This window comes from Dermacentor variabilis, chromosome 9 (assembly GCF_050947875.1).
Source record: "Dermacentor variabilis isolate Ectoservices chromosome 9, ASM5094787v1, whole genome shotgun sequence".
Classification (NCBI taxonomy): domain Eukaryota; kingdom Metazoa; phylum Arthropoda; class Arachnida; order Ixodida; family Ixodidae; genus Dermacentor; species Dermacentor variabilis.
The window spans coordinates 122,797,968-122,815,238 of NC_134576.1; the positions used below are offsets into that span (position 1 = coordinate 122,797,968).

Here is a 17,271-nt window from a genome sequence, read left to right on the forward strand (position 1 = left end):
TGTTGAAGGTCATGATCATCATAAGCTTAAGGCCGTATCTGTCATAATCAACATCATAAGAAAAAAGGCAAATGCGGTGATCGCTGTCATCGTTAGCATAAAAAGACCATCAATCGAATATAGCCGAATAAGGGGAGCCTTACGATAGAGCGCAAACTTTCGACAAAGAACTGTTCCCGTCAAGGCAACAACCACTTTCTTTAACAACGTTGATATAGCGGATTATACATAAAAAGAGAAAACATGTACAAACAAATTTAAAGGCGATCTCACATTTGGTTTTATTCTTATGTTGCGTACAGCCTCAACATTCCCTGCCAGATGTTTTCGTATGGATGATAAGCGGTGGCAAACGGGTCGCGTACCACCGCATACCTGCGAGAGATCTCATCTACTCAATCATAGAGGAAGAGACCGGAAAGTTCTGTGGCCGGGTGCAGACGCTTTTCCTCAAGGTAAGGATGCAGAATTCTTTTTTTAGCGTTTGGTTCTGTATTTGATGTAATTACACGTTTGAAGCGGTCCTAATTTAGTTGCATTTGCTTTCACGGAGTAAATGAAAGAAATGAAGAAATGAGATCTAAATGATGTCGCGTAATCATTGCAAGCTCATTGAATCGCAGTGAGATCAAAGTTGGGGTAACCAAAAGAAACTGTTCGTAGATGAATATGGGACGTACAGCATACGGCCAGTGTTGCATAACTTGTTGAAGGCATACGGAGCGACCACTTATTATACCAAGGACATATCGACTTAGGCTCTCTCATTACTAATACCGTAAGCGTTACCATGCAGTAGTCAGTCGTGCAATAACTGGAAACTTCTTTTCCCCAAAAATGTGGACTGTTTAATAAATTCCTCAATCATTACTTCACATGTGAGATTCGAATTTCCTAAAACCATGCATGATTTTAAGTTAGCTTTCAGCAGAAGATGAACTGAAGACAACAAATATTTACCTAGACACAACAGAAATTTTATAACAGCTTTTGTAAGAGGAAAGGCCAGTAACCTAGCAATAGCATTCGTTTGCAAGAAAAAAGTTTGGAAAACTGATGATTGTGAATTTCGATGCGTACACGCATATTATGATTCCGGTATTGTTGCGCAATAAGCAGAAACTTCTTGCAGATATCTTCAGCTTAGTTATTGGAACGGAGCTCCACATAAAATCACCAAGTGTATCAAACGCCTTTACACACATTTAGTTGATTTTAGGCGGAATGCCGTTCCATTTCAGTAGGTAGGAAATATTCGCAAGATATTCCCATGTGCAGCCGGAATGTAAGTGGACTGAGATAACCATTGTTGCAGGTCTTATCTGCTTTGTTCTCATTCGCCAAAATCAATCTTTCTGTTTAGGACAAAGGCATCGGCGACGATTATAGCTATTTCAAGGTATGAAAACTCATCAAGCTAAGCCAGCAATCGCACGCTTTTAGAACGAACCCATGCACACCACATACCCGCTTTTTCCCAGCATCTATGCACTTGTAGAGAGGAACCTGTACCTAGACACAGAATTCCTTCATTTTTTTCCCACCCAGGGTGCTTGATTTATTATCACCTTCTTAGTTCACATCATTCTTCGACTAATCTCACTTTCCTGTATCTGCGCACCGCTATTAAGGAAATGCAGCAAGCCTCAGTAGTTGAAGACTTATCTTTCCGAAGAAACAGCATGCACAATTAAGAAACAGAACAGCTCAGAGGAACAAGACGCTACTCTGACTACCAACTGACAGTTTCTTGCAGTGACTACAAGTTCGACACGGGTCAACATGCGAGATAAACAAGAAGGAAAATAAACCAGGAAAATTACAACCGATGACAAGCAAAAAAATCGTCAATGCGCGCATCTGCTCTCCATAGTTCATATATAGATATGTATATTCTTCAAAACAGAGCACTCTTTGACAACATCGGCAGAAACTTATGTCTGCTTAGGTTGTATTTGAATGATGTTGTTGCTCGTGTCGTCACTACCGCATCTTTCGATGTCAGTATAGACTTATCCAAAGTAAGCGTTACGTTATGTTAGGCTAAATAGATCACTAAGCGGTGTGTGATGTTTGGGCGTTGCTTGAGCTCACGAATGATATTTAATGCTTGTCTGTTTCTCTTGTCGTTATCTAACTGCTTGTGTGCTGAGCAACGTGTATATAGTAGTCGCAGCAAGAAACCGTCAGTTGTTATTCAACGCTGCGTCCATGTCCGAAAGCGGCTTGCACTTTCTTCTAATCTGTGCTTTAAACGAAACATTTACGCACCACGCTTTGGCAGCTGCTACTTTGTGTGTTGCTAACTAGCTAAAGGCTGCCTGCTTGTAGCTTCATGTGCTTTGGCTTTGAATATTTATTCTTATAGATCGATGAATCTATATTGTTGTGTTGGAGTGACACACTTTCTTGTTGTTGGGAATACCTAACTACTTTACAAACACTCGGCGTATTGGAGACAAGCTTTTTCTCGTGAAGGTCGCACTAAGACTCGGAAAAAAAAGCCGCACTTAATGCGAGGACACAGACACCCAAAACGCTAGATGTCGTACTGAGTTCTTCAAATTAGTCTCTCAACTAGTAAGTCAGTTAAGCACACAAAAACCTTAAGCGGTTTCAACGTTCTGTGAAAGCAATGGCGTAAGGAAGTCTACCGGCATCTTGACTCCATGCTCGAACAACTTTTTGCGAGAAACTTATGGACTTATAACTTATAAACTTATAAAGAGCTATAGACTGCAAAATTATTCCTGGATGTGAAACGTGTAAATAGGCTGGCCTGACGTACCTTCTGTCACCAGCTACTCAGCCGTTGTGAAAAGATCTGTACCAGCAATGTACAAACCGTATAGCTGACTCGTGATTACATGAGCAAATGTACTGAATGAAAATGGCTGATAAGGCGAGTTGGTAGTTCAACATCTTTAGAAACAAACACAACGAAACCTCTGACACGACAATGGAACGACAACGTCCAATGTTTTCCGCGTCCTTCGTTTTACATCCAATTTGGGCTCGTTGTCCCCCCCCCCCCCAAAAAAAAATATATAACATAAGTATTAGCAGTAAGGGCTCATTTTCAGACAACTCTGGCCCCCTCCACTGCCTCGCGTTCTGTGTTCTAGAGTAACACTACTAGAGACACATTCCCAAATAGATGAGGACAGACTAGATTTACCGTTTCTAGGTACATGCCTGTCTGCAGATTCGTGAAAGTGATTATGTTTACGCTTTTGTTTTTTGCTGCTCTCTCGCTGCATAGCCTGGCAAGAAAGTCAGCCAAAGTGCTCGTTGGATGGTGCAAGCGAAGCTTCGCATGTACCTCTGGCTGGGCACTACCAAGAACAAGCACTGTGTGCTCAAGGGCTTGCCCGAGGGCTACGTCAAGGACGTCGAGGACATTGACAAGGGACCGCCATCGCAACTTCATTACACGGGTCAGTGCACGCCGTTCTCTGTTCTCCACCGCTCCGTGTTAAAGCACTCTGTGCAGTGTTGCCGAGCAATTCAGTGCAGCATTGCGGAAGCTCCAGTTCTCATCAAGATTGAAACGCCCGATCCATGTTCGCCAACGCCGCGACATTGTTTGGCTAGCTAGTACTGTTTGGCAAGCTGAAACAATATGGGGGTTTGCATAGTATGCATAGTATACATAGTTGCATAGAGTGTCAGAAAAGCGGCGTACACCCGCCGCGGTTGCGTAGTGGCTATGGTGTTTGGCTGCAGAGCAGGAGGTCGCGGGATCGAATCCCGGCCACGGCGGCCGCTTTTCGATGGGGGCAAAATGCGAAAACACACGCGTGCTTAGATTTAGGTGCACGTTAAAGAACCCCAGGCGGTCCAAATCTCCGGAGTCGCCCACTACGGCGTGTCAGCATAATTAAATAGTAGTCATAGTGATAATCCCATAGTTTAATTGCGATTACGAAAAGCGGCGTACAAGTGAGACGGCGTGACCACAGGATTTTATTTGAAGCACGTTATCGGCAGTTTCAAGCCGAGCATGCCACCCATAGGATCGCATCCTCGTTCGCGCATGTGCTCCAGGCGGAAAGTCTTAAACTGAAGCTGTCTTGTAGATGCGCTCTTTTTGTTTTCGTTATATAAGCATGGCCGTAGTTTCAACTGGGCTGCACAAAATTACTGCTCTGATGTTAATTACAGACTGCCCCAAGTGGGTACAAACTCTCCTACAACGCACTGGGCTTCTTCGCGAGTTGACCCGGTGTCCAGCGAGGCGTTCACTTTACTGACGCATGGCGTGTCAGTGCTTTCGTCACTGTAACTGTGGTTTGCCACGGGAGGCGAAACGAAACACCGAATCTACGATACCTTATTAATTGGAGATCGGCGTACAGAAAGTCCCTACAGGGCGCCTTAATCTGGCTTTGTCTACTTTGTAAGTTTCTTCGTTTGGTGAGCATCTAATTGCCTGGAAAATGTGCGTTTCTCCCTCCGCCCCAACTGATAGCCCAAATGGTACCCTCAAGAGTACATGAGGGAACACGCCATTTTTACAAGCTAGCACTGAATGTTTACAGATTGTGCACAGAGCTTCATGTAGGTAGCACTATGTAAACAGTTTATGTGCGGAAAGTGTGAATACGAAGGACGCTTTGCAAAAAGGAAAAGTGCACAACAGTTTCCCCAGATGTGAACCTGGTTTTGGAAGCCGCTCCCACATGCAATCGTCCATAGCCAGCGTACAAGTAGGCGACGTAAATATTGCGTCTTTGGAAGCCTTACAGGGCAAACGGATGACATAAGTAGAAATGTTATGAAATGTCTCTGTTGGTTTATTTGCCATGCTATCAGTAGAAAATCTAATCGCGACATATTTTCGAGTGTTGTTGCTCGGAGGAGGAGAGTAGTCAGAAGGTTTTACGAATAGTAAGACGGCAAAGACGACAACGTATTCTAGGTTGGCCCCCTCCCCCCCCCTTTTTTTTTCTCTCTACCGCAGAAAAGTCCACCTTCGAACTTCGGGCCCATATGTACCAGGCACGGTCCCTCATCGGATCAGACTCGTCCGGACTCTCCGATCCTTTTGCGAGAGTCGTATTTGGGGACCAGAGCCAGACGACCATGGTAAGGTGTTTTCGTCACGGATTATTTCATGAAACAAAATTAGAAGAAAGATAAACAATCAGCAGGTAAAAAAAAACAGCAGGTACTCGTAATTATAGCCAAGCCAGGGTGTCGACATTCGCCTTACATAAGGCTAATGTAGGCGCACCGACATTAGCTAACGTAGTTTAATTGTCACATACTTTTGGACGGCACTTTATTATTGCGAGGGCGCGTTTTGCCCAGACTTTGAACACGAGTAGACAATTCTGCCATTTATTAGTAGCAATGACGAGGGCTTCTGGCAACACGTCGTTTTTGTTTGTTGTAAAGAGCCCTTAGTTAATATGACTTGCAGCCTCATTGGTACGACATAGCGCAGCTGTGGCAGGTGTTCCTGTGTGGAAAGAGCCCTTGCTACTTGCTATTTATTTATTTATTTGGGAGGGGTTTAGGTAGAGAGGTTGGCTGCACGTGCTTGTTTTCTTCTACTCCATTTCAGTTACAGATAGGCTAGGGTGCTACGAAGGGTCAAAATTACCAAAAAATATTCTTAATGACACCAAAAAAGTTAAAAAGAACCAAATGATGGACGGCATAATGTAACACTTAAGCGCGAGGCTGAACAACATTCGAACGCAAGCACCATTTATTACAAAGTGGAAAAAAGAAGTTTACAAGCATGTATAATGAGAAATAGAAGTGAGAAGTCAAAATTACTGAAAAAAAATTCTTAATAACACCAAAAAAGTTAAAAAGAACCAAATGATGGACGACATAATGTAACACTTAAGCGCGAGGCTGAACAACATTCGAACGCAAGCACCATTTATTACAAAGTGGAAAAAAGAAGTTTACAAGCATGTATAATGAGAAATAGTAGTAAGAAGTCAAAATTACTAAAAAAAATTCTTAATAACACCAAAAAAGTTAAAAAGAACCAAATGATGGACGACATAATGTAGCACTTAAGCGCGAGGCTGAACAACATTCGAACGCAAGCACCATTTATTACAAAGTGGAAAAAAGAATTTTACAAGCATGTATGATGAAAAATAGTAGTGAGAAGTCAAAATTACTGAAAAAAAATTCTTAATAACACCAAAAATGTTAAAACGAACCCAATGATGGACGACATAATGTAACACTTAAGCGCGAGGTTGAAAAACATTCGAACGCAAGCACCATTTATTACATAGTGGAAAAAAGATGTTTACAAGCATGTATAATGAGAAATAGTAGTAAGAACAAATTCTCGAAACTTCTTCGCATAAGTTATGCAGGAGGAAGACGCGTGATAACTCTAGACTAAGTAAAAAAGTTTTCACTGCCGTGATGCTAGCTTTCTCTGGAGTCACACACATTCTCGTAACAACGGGACCTATTGGGAGTATCGTGGAATTCTGCCATATTGTCAAATTTGGCTTCTTGTGAGCGTCGATTGGCTCGCTGGGAGGTTGCGTTCACTCTCCTTGGCTCACCACTTTAACGCGGCATAATTTAACGTCATGGTGGTGTTTCCGAGGCGTCCAGAGAATAGCCCGCATAGTAGCCGATATCGTCGCCATACCAGCATCGAGAAATATTTAAAAGCAGAGCAAGATGGCGTTACGAAGGGATAAATGGGTTGTCGAAAACGCAAGTGCAAAATCGCATTCTCCATTAATAAGGGGTAAGGGATGTTCTACGTCACACCTAACCGTTCACATTTATTTTACATAGGAATGCACGATCGCAATTCTAAAGGAAGTCTTCAGTGAACAAGTCAGTCGTTTCTTTATTCAAAAGACAGAGCCACTTTAACGTTTCCATGCATGTGTGTGCCTGTGTAGGTTGGTGGCTTACGTCACCTATACGAGCAACACCATCTCACGAACTGTACAAACAAAAAACACCTGTCACCAAAATCGTAACTCGCAAATGTCAAAACTCTCAATCGATTGACGTTTCAGCTCTGAATCAAAGAAACGAACGCGGATTTCATCTGCAGGTGACGAAGTATAATAATTGTGATGTCCTCCACTTCGTGCCAGGTGATCGACGAGACACTGAGCCCCACCTGGGACGAGATGCTGCTGTTCCCCAGTGTGACAGTGTACGGCAGGAAAGAAGACATCAAGGAGGACCCTCCCGTCGTTGTCATCGAGATCTTCGATCAGGACAAAGTGGCAAGTCTTCTATGGAACTTCTAGTTTCATTCAGTAATCGACTGAGGTTGAACAAGGAATGCCGCTGGGGCCAATGTTTCGGCAAGGGGTCTTCGTCAACAAGGGTCCGAAAACGAGTCCCCCCGTCTAGACGTTGACTCTTGCGGCACTCTTGTTTCGAATATATTTGGCCAGATCAAAGCATCAATTTTCCTGCCAGCTTCTGCCTCATTTGCATCTCTATCAGTGACTATTGTTGGAAGCCCGAAACTCTCTTAAGTAATACTCTTCGGATGCTACTTTGGACAAGCACATTACAAATGTGGGGTGTTCCAGCGTGATCAAGCTTCCTTTCGGCGTTGCAACTAAACAAAACTTCGTAAATAGAAGTCAGTTCGTAAATGGGTTTTGTGGGGTCAACTGGCCTGTAGAATTCAAAGGTGGGCGACTGAGCGATTTATAAAAAAGATTAGGGTACGATATCTGCGATATTTGCGATGACTCGATGTTGGTTCGTCTTCGAGAATAGCACAGTAAGGAATGGGAAGACTGCGCAGAAAACTAATTGAACTATTTATCTCAGACAGAACAAAAACGTAATTTCAATAAAATGCCATTCGACAGCCAGCACTGGCCTGTGTCGCCATTTTTATCTCTCCCCTTCTTTCGCATTTTTCTTTCTTTAACTGAGTCCACAGGCCAGTCGGGAAAAGAGAAACACCACCTAGCTGGTGTCGTGTGCGCACCGGCGCCATGGTATGTGTTTGTTAGGGCTACGCGGAACTCTTAACAACGTGTCAATTGATAAATTTACAACTCTGCCGTTTCTACTGCTTCAATTTCTCGTTCCCATGTGGGATAGCCTTCAAGCGGAAACATTCAGCGCACCTAAATTAACAGTACGGACCACAACGTGAAAGAAATATTTTGGGACTGATTACAGTTGAATTTTTCGCCAAGAAAGAAGCTTCGGTGAAATGTTGTTTAACCATATAAATCTATCTCCGGTGCCACATCAAGCACTTTTTACTATCAAATTAAATCAATGTACATCTGCTTACTGCCTCACACGAAGCACTTTTTACTGTGGAATGTACATTAGCTAATTTCAATACTAATGAGGTAACCCGTTTCAAAGGATCCATATTGCGCGCCTATTTTCTTTTCATAAGTAATACTACTTGCTTATATGTGTATCCTAACGCCTTGCGCATGATATGTTGCTGTTTCAAAATCATCGTCCGATCAGTTTGGGGTGCAGAGCGTCATGCTGTTCGCACTTCTCCGACGCACTCTTCTAACCTGCTCGCGCAATGACCACAGGGAAAGTCTGAATTCATCGGTAGGACGATAGCCAGACCTCACGTGAAGTTCGAAGACGACGCCAGCTGCCAGCCGCCATCGCTGGAGTGGCACGACCTGTACCGGGGAACCGAACCGGCGGGAGAGCTTCTCGCCACTTTCGAGTTGCTGCGGGTGAGAGCGAATCTCTAAATGAAGTATATTTGACGTTTTCAGCTTAGGCGTCGACGCTCGTTAAGCTGCGCATTTGTCTCACAACCGCACGTTTTCATTCAGTTGTACCGTGAAGACTGAGTGTATCGGCACTACCGGTACTACTACAGGTAGTGCCGGTACTCTGGTAGGTACTGGCACTACCTGTAACTCTACCGTTAATCTCGATAGCTTGTACCGTGACTCCGCACTTTATACTTGAAAGACGTAAGCCTTCCTTCTTCTGCTAGAATATATAAAAAGGCTACAGCTTAGAAATGTTTAGAAAAACACAGCTACGCATTGTCCAGAACAAGACAACTTAGCAACGTCTGGGCGGAGCCATAATTTATCTCCTTTTCAGCTCGGCAACGATCTTTGTATTCTGCTACACAAGGCTATTCGCTACGATTACTTCTCGAAGACAAATAGGCTAAGGCTCAGTAAAATATCTTGAACAACAAAGAAGATCGCGATTTTGGGAAATTCTTGAAGAAACAACGGCGGGCAACTGCCCCAATACTGAGGTCAGAATTTCGGTTGCTACAGGCAAAGCATGTTACTGATTATCATAAGGAGCCACTTAGGTGATACATACGTTAGTAAGCTCGATATTAGTAAGCAAGTTAGCATACTTGCACTATACGTTCAAGTATGCTTGCATGATTCAGCTGCAGTGGACCGGTCGCAGCATCACCAAAGTCGAATATGTGGAAGCGCAACGCGCGCTGCCTGTGGCTGTTTTGTTTTCGCTCACGTCATACGTTAACGACTTGTCTCTGCGTTGTTTAAAATAAAATGTTTATCCCCTTTAGTAAGATTCTACAATGTTCTGCAAAACGAAGCAGTTACAAGTTATGTTCGTAAAAGAATGTTGCTTTCTTTCTTTATGACAGCTTCACTTGCGTTATGATATCACATGACAATATGACACCCTTTACTGGCTTTGTAATAGCTTTTGCTCGCTCGACTAACTTTGTTTCACACGAGAGTATGCAGTGCGCCCTGAGCACTTTAACATTGAGTCATAAGACCAGCAGCACCAAGGATCTGCAACATGTTTTCAGTCTCTGCGGGGTGTGCATGTTTCACTGCCAGCATAGCCTGAGAAACTTGTTAAAATTCCTATGCAGGTAATCTTACGAAAAGTGCTATTATTATTGTGACATTCTTAGCTTAAGCACAAGACCACTTTGACAATTCCTTTGCCTGCGCAGTGAGGCAAATGGTTTACATACTAGCAGTATGAAACCTGCAATGTATTATTCCGCGCATTTTCTTTTCAGTTCTCGCCTCAAGAAGAAAAGTACGACATGCCGGAACTTCCGATGCCGAAAGAGAACGTGTTCCGTTCCAGCGAAAGGGGCCCTGTCTACCCTGTACCGAAAGGGATACGACCGACTTTGTCCACATATAGGATAGAGGTATGTGAGCTGAATCCTTGAAGCGGGCGTACCCGTGGAGAAACGAGCGTGGAATTTCGAAGGATACAATAAAGTTGCATGTTTGCAAAGGAAGGAGGCGCTCAACGCCAAGTTCTTAGCTAAAGAACACACAGGACTCTTATTTTCTTATTTTCGATAAACCACGTTGAGGATGATAACCCTGGTCGTAAATCAAACAACTTGTGCTGACGTTTTGAGATAACCGCCGTGGGAAGTCGAGCAACCTGTTTCTCATATTTTTGACCTAACCTTCGTGGCAAATTGAGCAACGTGTGTCCACCTTTTGAAAGGGACACACAGATTCGTTTGCAGTTTGTAAATTGCTTTCTCTCTCCGCAGCTGTTATGTCTGGGTGACCACAGCTTGACCACGTCTCTTCGAACGCAGGTGCTGTTCTGGGGCTTGCGCGAGTTGAAACGCGTGCACCTGATGAGCGTGGACCACCCCCGAGTGGACGTCGAATGCGGTGGTCACGTGCTCCAGTCGTCCGTCATCCTCAACTGCAAGAAGAACCCGAACTTCTCCACGCCCGTCAAGTTCCTGGACGTGGTGAGCTCGACCTCGCCCGGATACGTCATCCGACGCGAGCTTTCGTCGTTGTCAGTGGCAACACAGTTGCCGGAATGCAGTTCTTTTTTTGCATGACAGATCAGGCTAACAGCAGTTGTGGCGGAGAGGAAAGCTGTACAGATTCACAAGAACGATACAGCCCTGAAAGAAAGGCTATCTTACGCTGTCGGTGGGCATTGGAGTACGCCAACGTTTACCAAGGGAAGTAGTGAAGGTAAAGGCATGCGAATTGCAGGAAACAAAGGGACAACATGCCACGCCAGTTCACTAACTGGCCTACAAAACAAGATGCATGCCTTAGTGCAACGAAAAAAGACCTACTTGTGATATGCCTTTTTAGCTTTGATATGCACATGACCATCGGCAGCATCACGTAACCTGAAAGTAACAGGACGCTTTCTGTAGCGCTGTTGGGGAGATACACTGCTAACGAGCCTCTGCGCAGGTGATCAGGGCGTCATTACAGCGGCCTGGTAAAATAGATCAGAGGAGGCTGCTGCCTCCATAGGTTTCAACGACGTCTGCACTGTTCGAATAGTGAGCATAGTTGGACATAATTGGACAGAGTGGACATAATTGGACATAGTGGACGTAATTGAAATAGTGGACAAAGTGGACATAGTGGAACATAGTGGAACATAGTGGACCATAGTGGACATAGTAGACATAGTCGACATAGTAGACGTAGTAGACATAGTGGACATAGTGGACATAGTCAACATAGTTGGGTGTCTGTCTGCAGGCGCTGCCGGACCAAGAGACGTACTGCCCGCCGCTGACGATCCGAGTCATCGACTGTCGCAGCTTCGGGCGCTTCACCCTGGTGGGCACGCACGTGGTCAACTCCCTGCACAAGTTCCTCTTCCGGCCCCAGTCGCGGTCCTCTTCCAGAGACTACCGCAACCGAAGCTCCTCGCAGACCTCGTCTTCGCTGCACATCGGTGAGGCCCTGATCGCCCGCCCGGCATTGACATACGTTCGACCAGTAACCGAAACGACGCGAGGCCAGAATGAGAACACCCGTGATGGCACGATGTTGCAGCAGTGTGTCTTGTGAATACGTGTGGAGTCACAGCAGGCGTGTGCGTTCACCATGCCTGTCGTGTCCAACGATCGCACTTTGCATTTACCAAGTCGTGATGTTCTGTGAATCAATTGGCGTTTAACTCGACACAAAGGAATGGTCTTGTCAAAAGAAAAAAATGTTCGTGCATACACAGGTGGCGAATGCATTCCATATGTCCTAGTGTAAGCCGTGGGTGCGTGGGCATTCATAGGCATGAGCGGCATATGACCCTGTAAGCCCGAAGGTCCGCTTGTGGTAGCTTTGGTCCTGAGCCTTATTAGCTCATGGTAAATATCTCTCAATTCTGTGACGCGTGCCAACTTGCACAATTTATCTCACTAGTTTTACTGCCTCCGCTCCTCTTTGTGTTTGTTATTAGCTGTATTTGAAGAGGTCGCGGCGCTTGCAGGTGGTGCTGAGTTGTACTCCGCCCAGGGGCCACAACTGCGCACAAAACGCTGCATAAGATGATTATGTGAAAAGATTCAGAATAATTTTTTTTTTCACTTGTTGAACCAGACGCGCGCCCTAGTGAACCACAGTTGAAAATTTGATCGACTGCATTGAAACTCTCGAATTCCATAAAATATCTGAATTAGCCGGCAGATGAGTTTGCGGAACAAACCCAAAATATAAAAGACCTCTTTTTTTTTTTCAGCGCTTCCTGGAGTGTCTTAGGTGTTCTCAGTGAATGCGGTGCTAACCTGTGCTATTTGAACGGCAGAGCGTCGCTACGCGCACGGTACGAGCCACGCGAAAAGCATATGCTCGCATAGGGACTACATACAGTGCCTCGTTTTTAAACATGACGTTTACAGCGTGCCTAATCCCAAATACACTCTAATCATCGACGCATGCGCATATCTACGGCTTCCTTCCTTCTTTCCTTCCTTCCTTCCTTCTTCCTTTCCTTCATTCCTTCTTTATTTCCTTCCTTCTTTCTTTCCTTCTTTCTTTCTTCATTTCTTTCGGAATTTCTTTCTTCCTTTCTTCCTTCCTTCCTTCGTTTCTTTCTTTCTTCCTGTGTGGTATCTAGATTCATATTGAGAAATATTAGGGCGAATAATCTTTTATTTAATGATGTTAGTTAAAGTCACTTATTTCATTTGAGTGCTCTTCGCTGTTTGCGTCCCGTTGGTTAGCCAAAAACTCATAAGGCCTTCAAAGCGCTTGACTACTTTGGGAACTCAGAATTGCAAGACCCTGCTTCTTCTTCTCTTTTTCTCCTTCAGATGAGGGTGTCTTGGTAGACGTCGAAGCTGACTCCAACATATTGTCGACAAAGGAAACTCTCATAACGCTGGACTACGTAAGTTTTCCTCGACTTCTGAATGTTCACGGAGTGCAATAAAACTGCTTAACCTGTTTTTATTTAGGTTAATTAGCATTTATGTATCCCGCTGGGGGAGTTCCGTGCTATGCGAAAGCTTGCGTAAACGTCCAAGGATGTTTCTGTCTGAAATCGAGTTAACTGCGAAGAAATTGTGGGGAGATAGTAAGAAGGCAGTGTGGACGATATGCGAAACGCGAGTGGCTGAAAGTCGATATACTACGTTTCATGCATAGCAGGCAACGATAGGGGAGCTCAAGAGCGTTCTTTCATGGCTTGTATTCGCGATCAAATAGCGCCTACCTCCAGTGTGACACTGCCACCAGACCTCACATTGTAACGACGACGAAGAACCAGACGGTGAAACCGCGCATCTGGTCGAGGTGCTGGGTAAGTCAAGTGTGCGCCTCATAAGAAAGAATAAGTTTAGCGCCATGTGGCCTGATATAACATGAAGTGTCAAAATTTATGTCGCAATATTGACATAATTATTACACGCAAGGTAGCGCAGATCTGAACCTATTTGCCACCGCACGAACGGAGTGACGCAGCTTTGCGAGCAGCGTCTACGAAGCACCGCTTGCAGTTGCCACCTGAAGACATAGTACGTCACATATAATAAAACGCAAAGGTGTGCACAAATAATTCTTTCTTTGATTTAAGTTCTTATCCGCAAGCTGTCGTTGCAATATACGAAGTATACCGTTCCTGTAAAGAGCGTCGCAGGTCAAAAACAACTGAATGCAAAACACGTGAAGCGATACGTATGTACGACTACACTACTTGCGCAGGGGCCAGCAGCGTTGCCTGCCAAGCATACTCAGCTGAATGTAGTTGAAACTAGGAACCTGGATTTCGCAGGTCACGTAATGCACGGAACAAATATCCGGTTGTCTCTGTTATAACAGCAGAATGAATGCTAGTTAAAGGGTACAGCACTGCATGGTGGAAGAGAGGATGAACTGGCGTGGCGAAGTCGGGAAGTCTACAGTAACAGGGCGAAGGTCACCGATGCATGGCAGGGGTTACTGGCGATCGCTTTGCCCCGCTGTAGTGGACGTAAGTCAGCTGACGACGAAACTGCGGTGTGGTGGGTTGGACGCCATAACGTGCGCCGCGCCTGACTTAACTGTTTCAGGGCTTCAGGAGCAAGAAGGAGATCAAGAGCGAAGCCAACAAGCGGAAGAAGAAGATGGCGACCGAGGATCCCGGACACGACGAAGAGAACCGGGACTGGTGGAGCCGGTACTTCGCCTCGATAGAGCAGGCCGCCAAGGTGTGTAGAGACGTGCTTTTAAGAAGGCTGCGCAAAGGCAGGGGAGTACAGGCTTCATCAAGTCTTAGCGACCTTTTTTTTTGTCGGCGTCCTGTCATTACCGGTTTGTAGACTAGTGGTGAAATTTCAATTGTTTCTACAATTCACCTGGTACTCTCATTCTGGATGAATACTTTAATATATCAACGCTGTCGTTAGTCGCTTCGGCCGTTGCGAGAAGCTGCCTCAGTTTGTTGTTGCGATCAATGTGTTGTTACTCGTTGCCGTTATTCGAACATTTCATTTCGTGCTGTTTGTCAAGTGATATCTGTACCGCTGTCTTGGGTGTTTGGTGTCGTTATTTTTTTCTGCGGTGGGAACTTGTCGAACTGTTAGCACATAATTTTCTACGCTTTGCCCTCTTTTCTCTGACGTAAATAAATGTCAATAAATTATCATCATAATTAAGGCTCAAAGCAGTCGGTGTCCGGAGCTGCCCAACCTGAGACTGTCATGGCTTCTGAGTTCCGGTAGAGCTGTGAGGTTACTTCTTGTTTTTATGTAACCATTGTTTCTATGATGGCAAAAAGGCAATATCGTACGTTATCAATTTCATTCTTGAGATTCACAATGCCAGGTATTCGGCGATGTTCGAGCTATTGCTCGCACAGCGTTTCACTTTCGGCCTAAATGCCAACTCATTTTTCATATTTCGCAAGTGTCCCTGATTTTTATATTACAAATACAGACAGTGGCATTATAACCATCGTGGTTATTATTAACAGAGCAGAGTTTAAGGAACCACCTGAACTATCGCTGTCGCTCTCTCTTAATTTCGACGAAACAGGTAACTTAATCTTCCGCCTTTTTTAACGTGTTCTTTATTGCGATAGCACTTACTCTACATTACAGGTGAATTTCCGCCATCGTCGTCGCCTTGGGGTTCCGTATAACGTTCCAGTGCGATCACGTGGCAGCTTTACGCCAATGCGAGGAAATGAGTGCGAGGGAGAACCCAGAAGGACGGTGGCTTGATGCGCGGCACTATCTCGCGCGCACAGAGGGGAGGGGGCATAGCGGGCAGGTGAGCGTCAGCCAGGAGAGCGGGAAGGGTCACTAGGTTAGCGCGCGTCTCCTCTTCTACTCCAGCCGCGGATGCGCATGGCGCAGTTGAGCGCCTCCCCCCCTCCCCCCATCTTGTAGGTAATTTGCGGTGGGTGCGAAAGCTAGGCAGCACGAGAAACCTGATGGCTTCGTGTGTGCTGCGTTCTCGCGCGCAATGTTCGCGTTGAAGCGAGAGGCAGCACGAAGGGGAATTCGCTCGCCGCTGCTGCCACTCGTCGTCACGCCAGCGTTGTCACAGCATGTGTGCGCGGTAATCGAATGAGGTCTGTTAAAGTTTGCTCATGGGCACTTGACACCGTGCTTGGCAATTTAATTAGTCAGCGCAGTGTTTACTGCAACTTATGCGGCCGGTAAAATTACGAACCTTGCAACTGTGTAGTTGTCTTATTACTTTTCCATTGTTATCGATGCTTCGGCTTACGGGCGAAACTTCAACCTTTTTCTTCCCTTATTACCTGCTTCAGGACTCGAACGATAATCACGGACTACCTGGTAACAACTTGAGGCCTGGCGACGACAACTACGACATGTCCAGCGACGGAGGTAAGCAAAGGAATATGAACTGCACAAACCATGTCGAATACAAGAGGATGGCACTACAGGCACTACCTTCAGAATTTGTGCTCTGACATGTGCCACTCGAGCTTAGGTGATCATGTGCCGGGGGAGGTCCTGCAAAGCGCACGTCAGATAACCCCTGCCTACTGTTACCCCATGCGGGCGAAGCGCAGCTAACAGAGTTACTGCGAGAGAAAGGGTAGCGAATAAAATTTTATTTACAAAATTAATAGGAAATTTTTTTTTTACGACGGGCAGAACTTGATTCCATAGTTATGTTCCCTAGCGCGATGCAACGAGCACCCTGGACGACGAAATATTAAGCGGTGAGTTTAGGAAATTTTCTTGCGTTAGGTGGGGGAGCCCAATGGTTCAATTAACGACCCTTCAATTCGCAATCGCTATTAAATAGGCTAATGATGATGTTCACTATGATAATGGCTAAAGGCTGGCACGAATAACTTCTGATATTGTGATTACACTACCGTGACTATATCGCTCGCATGAAATTAAAGGCACACATACTACGCAGTGCTGGCTTCTCGACGCATAATTAGGTTGTTTTTTGTGAGCAGCCTACATTCATGAGCAAAGTAATATCTTCCGAAGTCAGGGTGACGTAGCACTCAATTTAGGACACAGTCAATGCTACGGGCTGGCGCAAAGGGCGATCGCTACAGACTGTTTTATTGGAAAGAGGCTCTTATAAGTACGGATACAGACACAATTATCTATGGCCACGCGCAAAAGACTCTGCTATAAATAAGTTGTCTGTACGTGACTTTATAAAAGTCGTGCCGTCATTTGATATCTCCCGTGCCTTGAAATAACGAAGAATCACTAAAACGCTGACAGTCTCCTTTTTCTTTTCTATAATGCGGCGAGAGTTAAGTCGTTCCCCCATCTCCTTCTTATTCTTGATGTCCAAAATAAAACAAAAATTATGTAGATCCAACGCAGACGTCGGTTTGTCTGTGAGTCAAAGCTTCCGTGAAATGGCTACTTAAGTGCTATGAAACTAAATTTGATGCACACAATTGTCTCTATTACCATTCACGAAACGTGTAAACTCGTGCAATGTCATGTTAGGCTTATCAATCACATCGGTGACAGCTTTACTGTAATGCCAAGTTTATGCTTACGCGCTATGCACCATTCCTACTCTAAGCCGAAATTTGCAAATGGCTTTTCATGCGAATATAGTACCTATCATG

At 44.9% G+C, this 17,271-nt stretch overlaps 1 protein-coding gene across 1 annotated transcript in view; it reads left to right on the top strand.

Moving 5' to 3' along the window:
* mfr (ferlin family C2 domain-containing myoferlin misfire) overlaps positions 1-17,271 on the top strand; it is a 383,091-nt gene that overhangs the window by 328,817 nt on the left and 37,003 nt on the right. The window contains exons 23-34 of the mRNA XM_075669201.1: positions 303-455; positions 1,364-1,399; positions 3,263-3,437; positions 4,964-5,088; positions 7,101-7,235; positions 8,538-8,690; positions 9,995-10,132; positions 10,541-10,702; positions 11,466-11,664; positions 13,022-13,098; positions 14,258-14,395; positions 15,964-16,042. Of these exons, the coding sequence (XP_075525316.1) occupies positions 303-455; positions 1,364-1,399; positions 3,263-3,437; positions 4,964-5,088; positions 7,101-7,235; positions 8,538-8,690; positions 9,995-10,132; positions 10,541-10,702; positions 11,466-11,664; positions 13,022-13,098; positions 14,258-14,395; positions 15,964-16,042 (1,570 nt within the window). The remainder of the gene's footprint in view (positions 1-302; positions 456-1,363; positions 1,400-3,262; positions 3,438-4,963; positions 5,089-7,100; positions 7,236-8,537; positions 8,691-9,994; positions 10,133-10,540; positions 10,703-11,465; positions 11,665-13,021; positions 13,099-14,257; positions 14,396-15,963; positions 16,043-17,271) is intronic.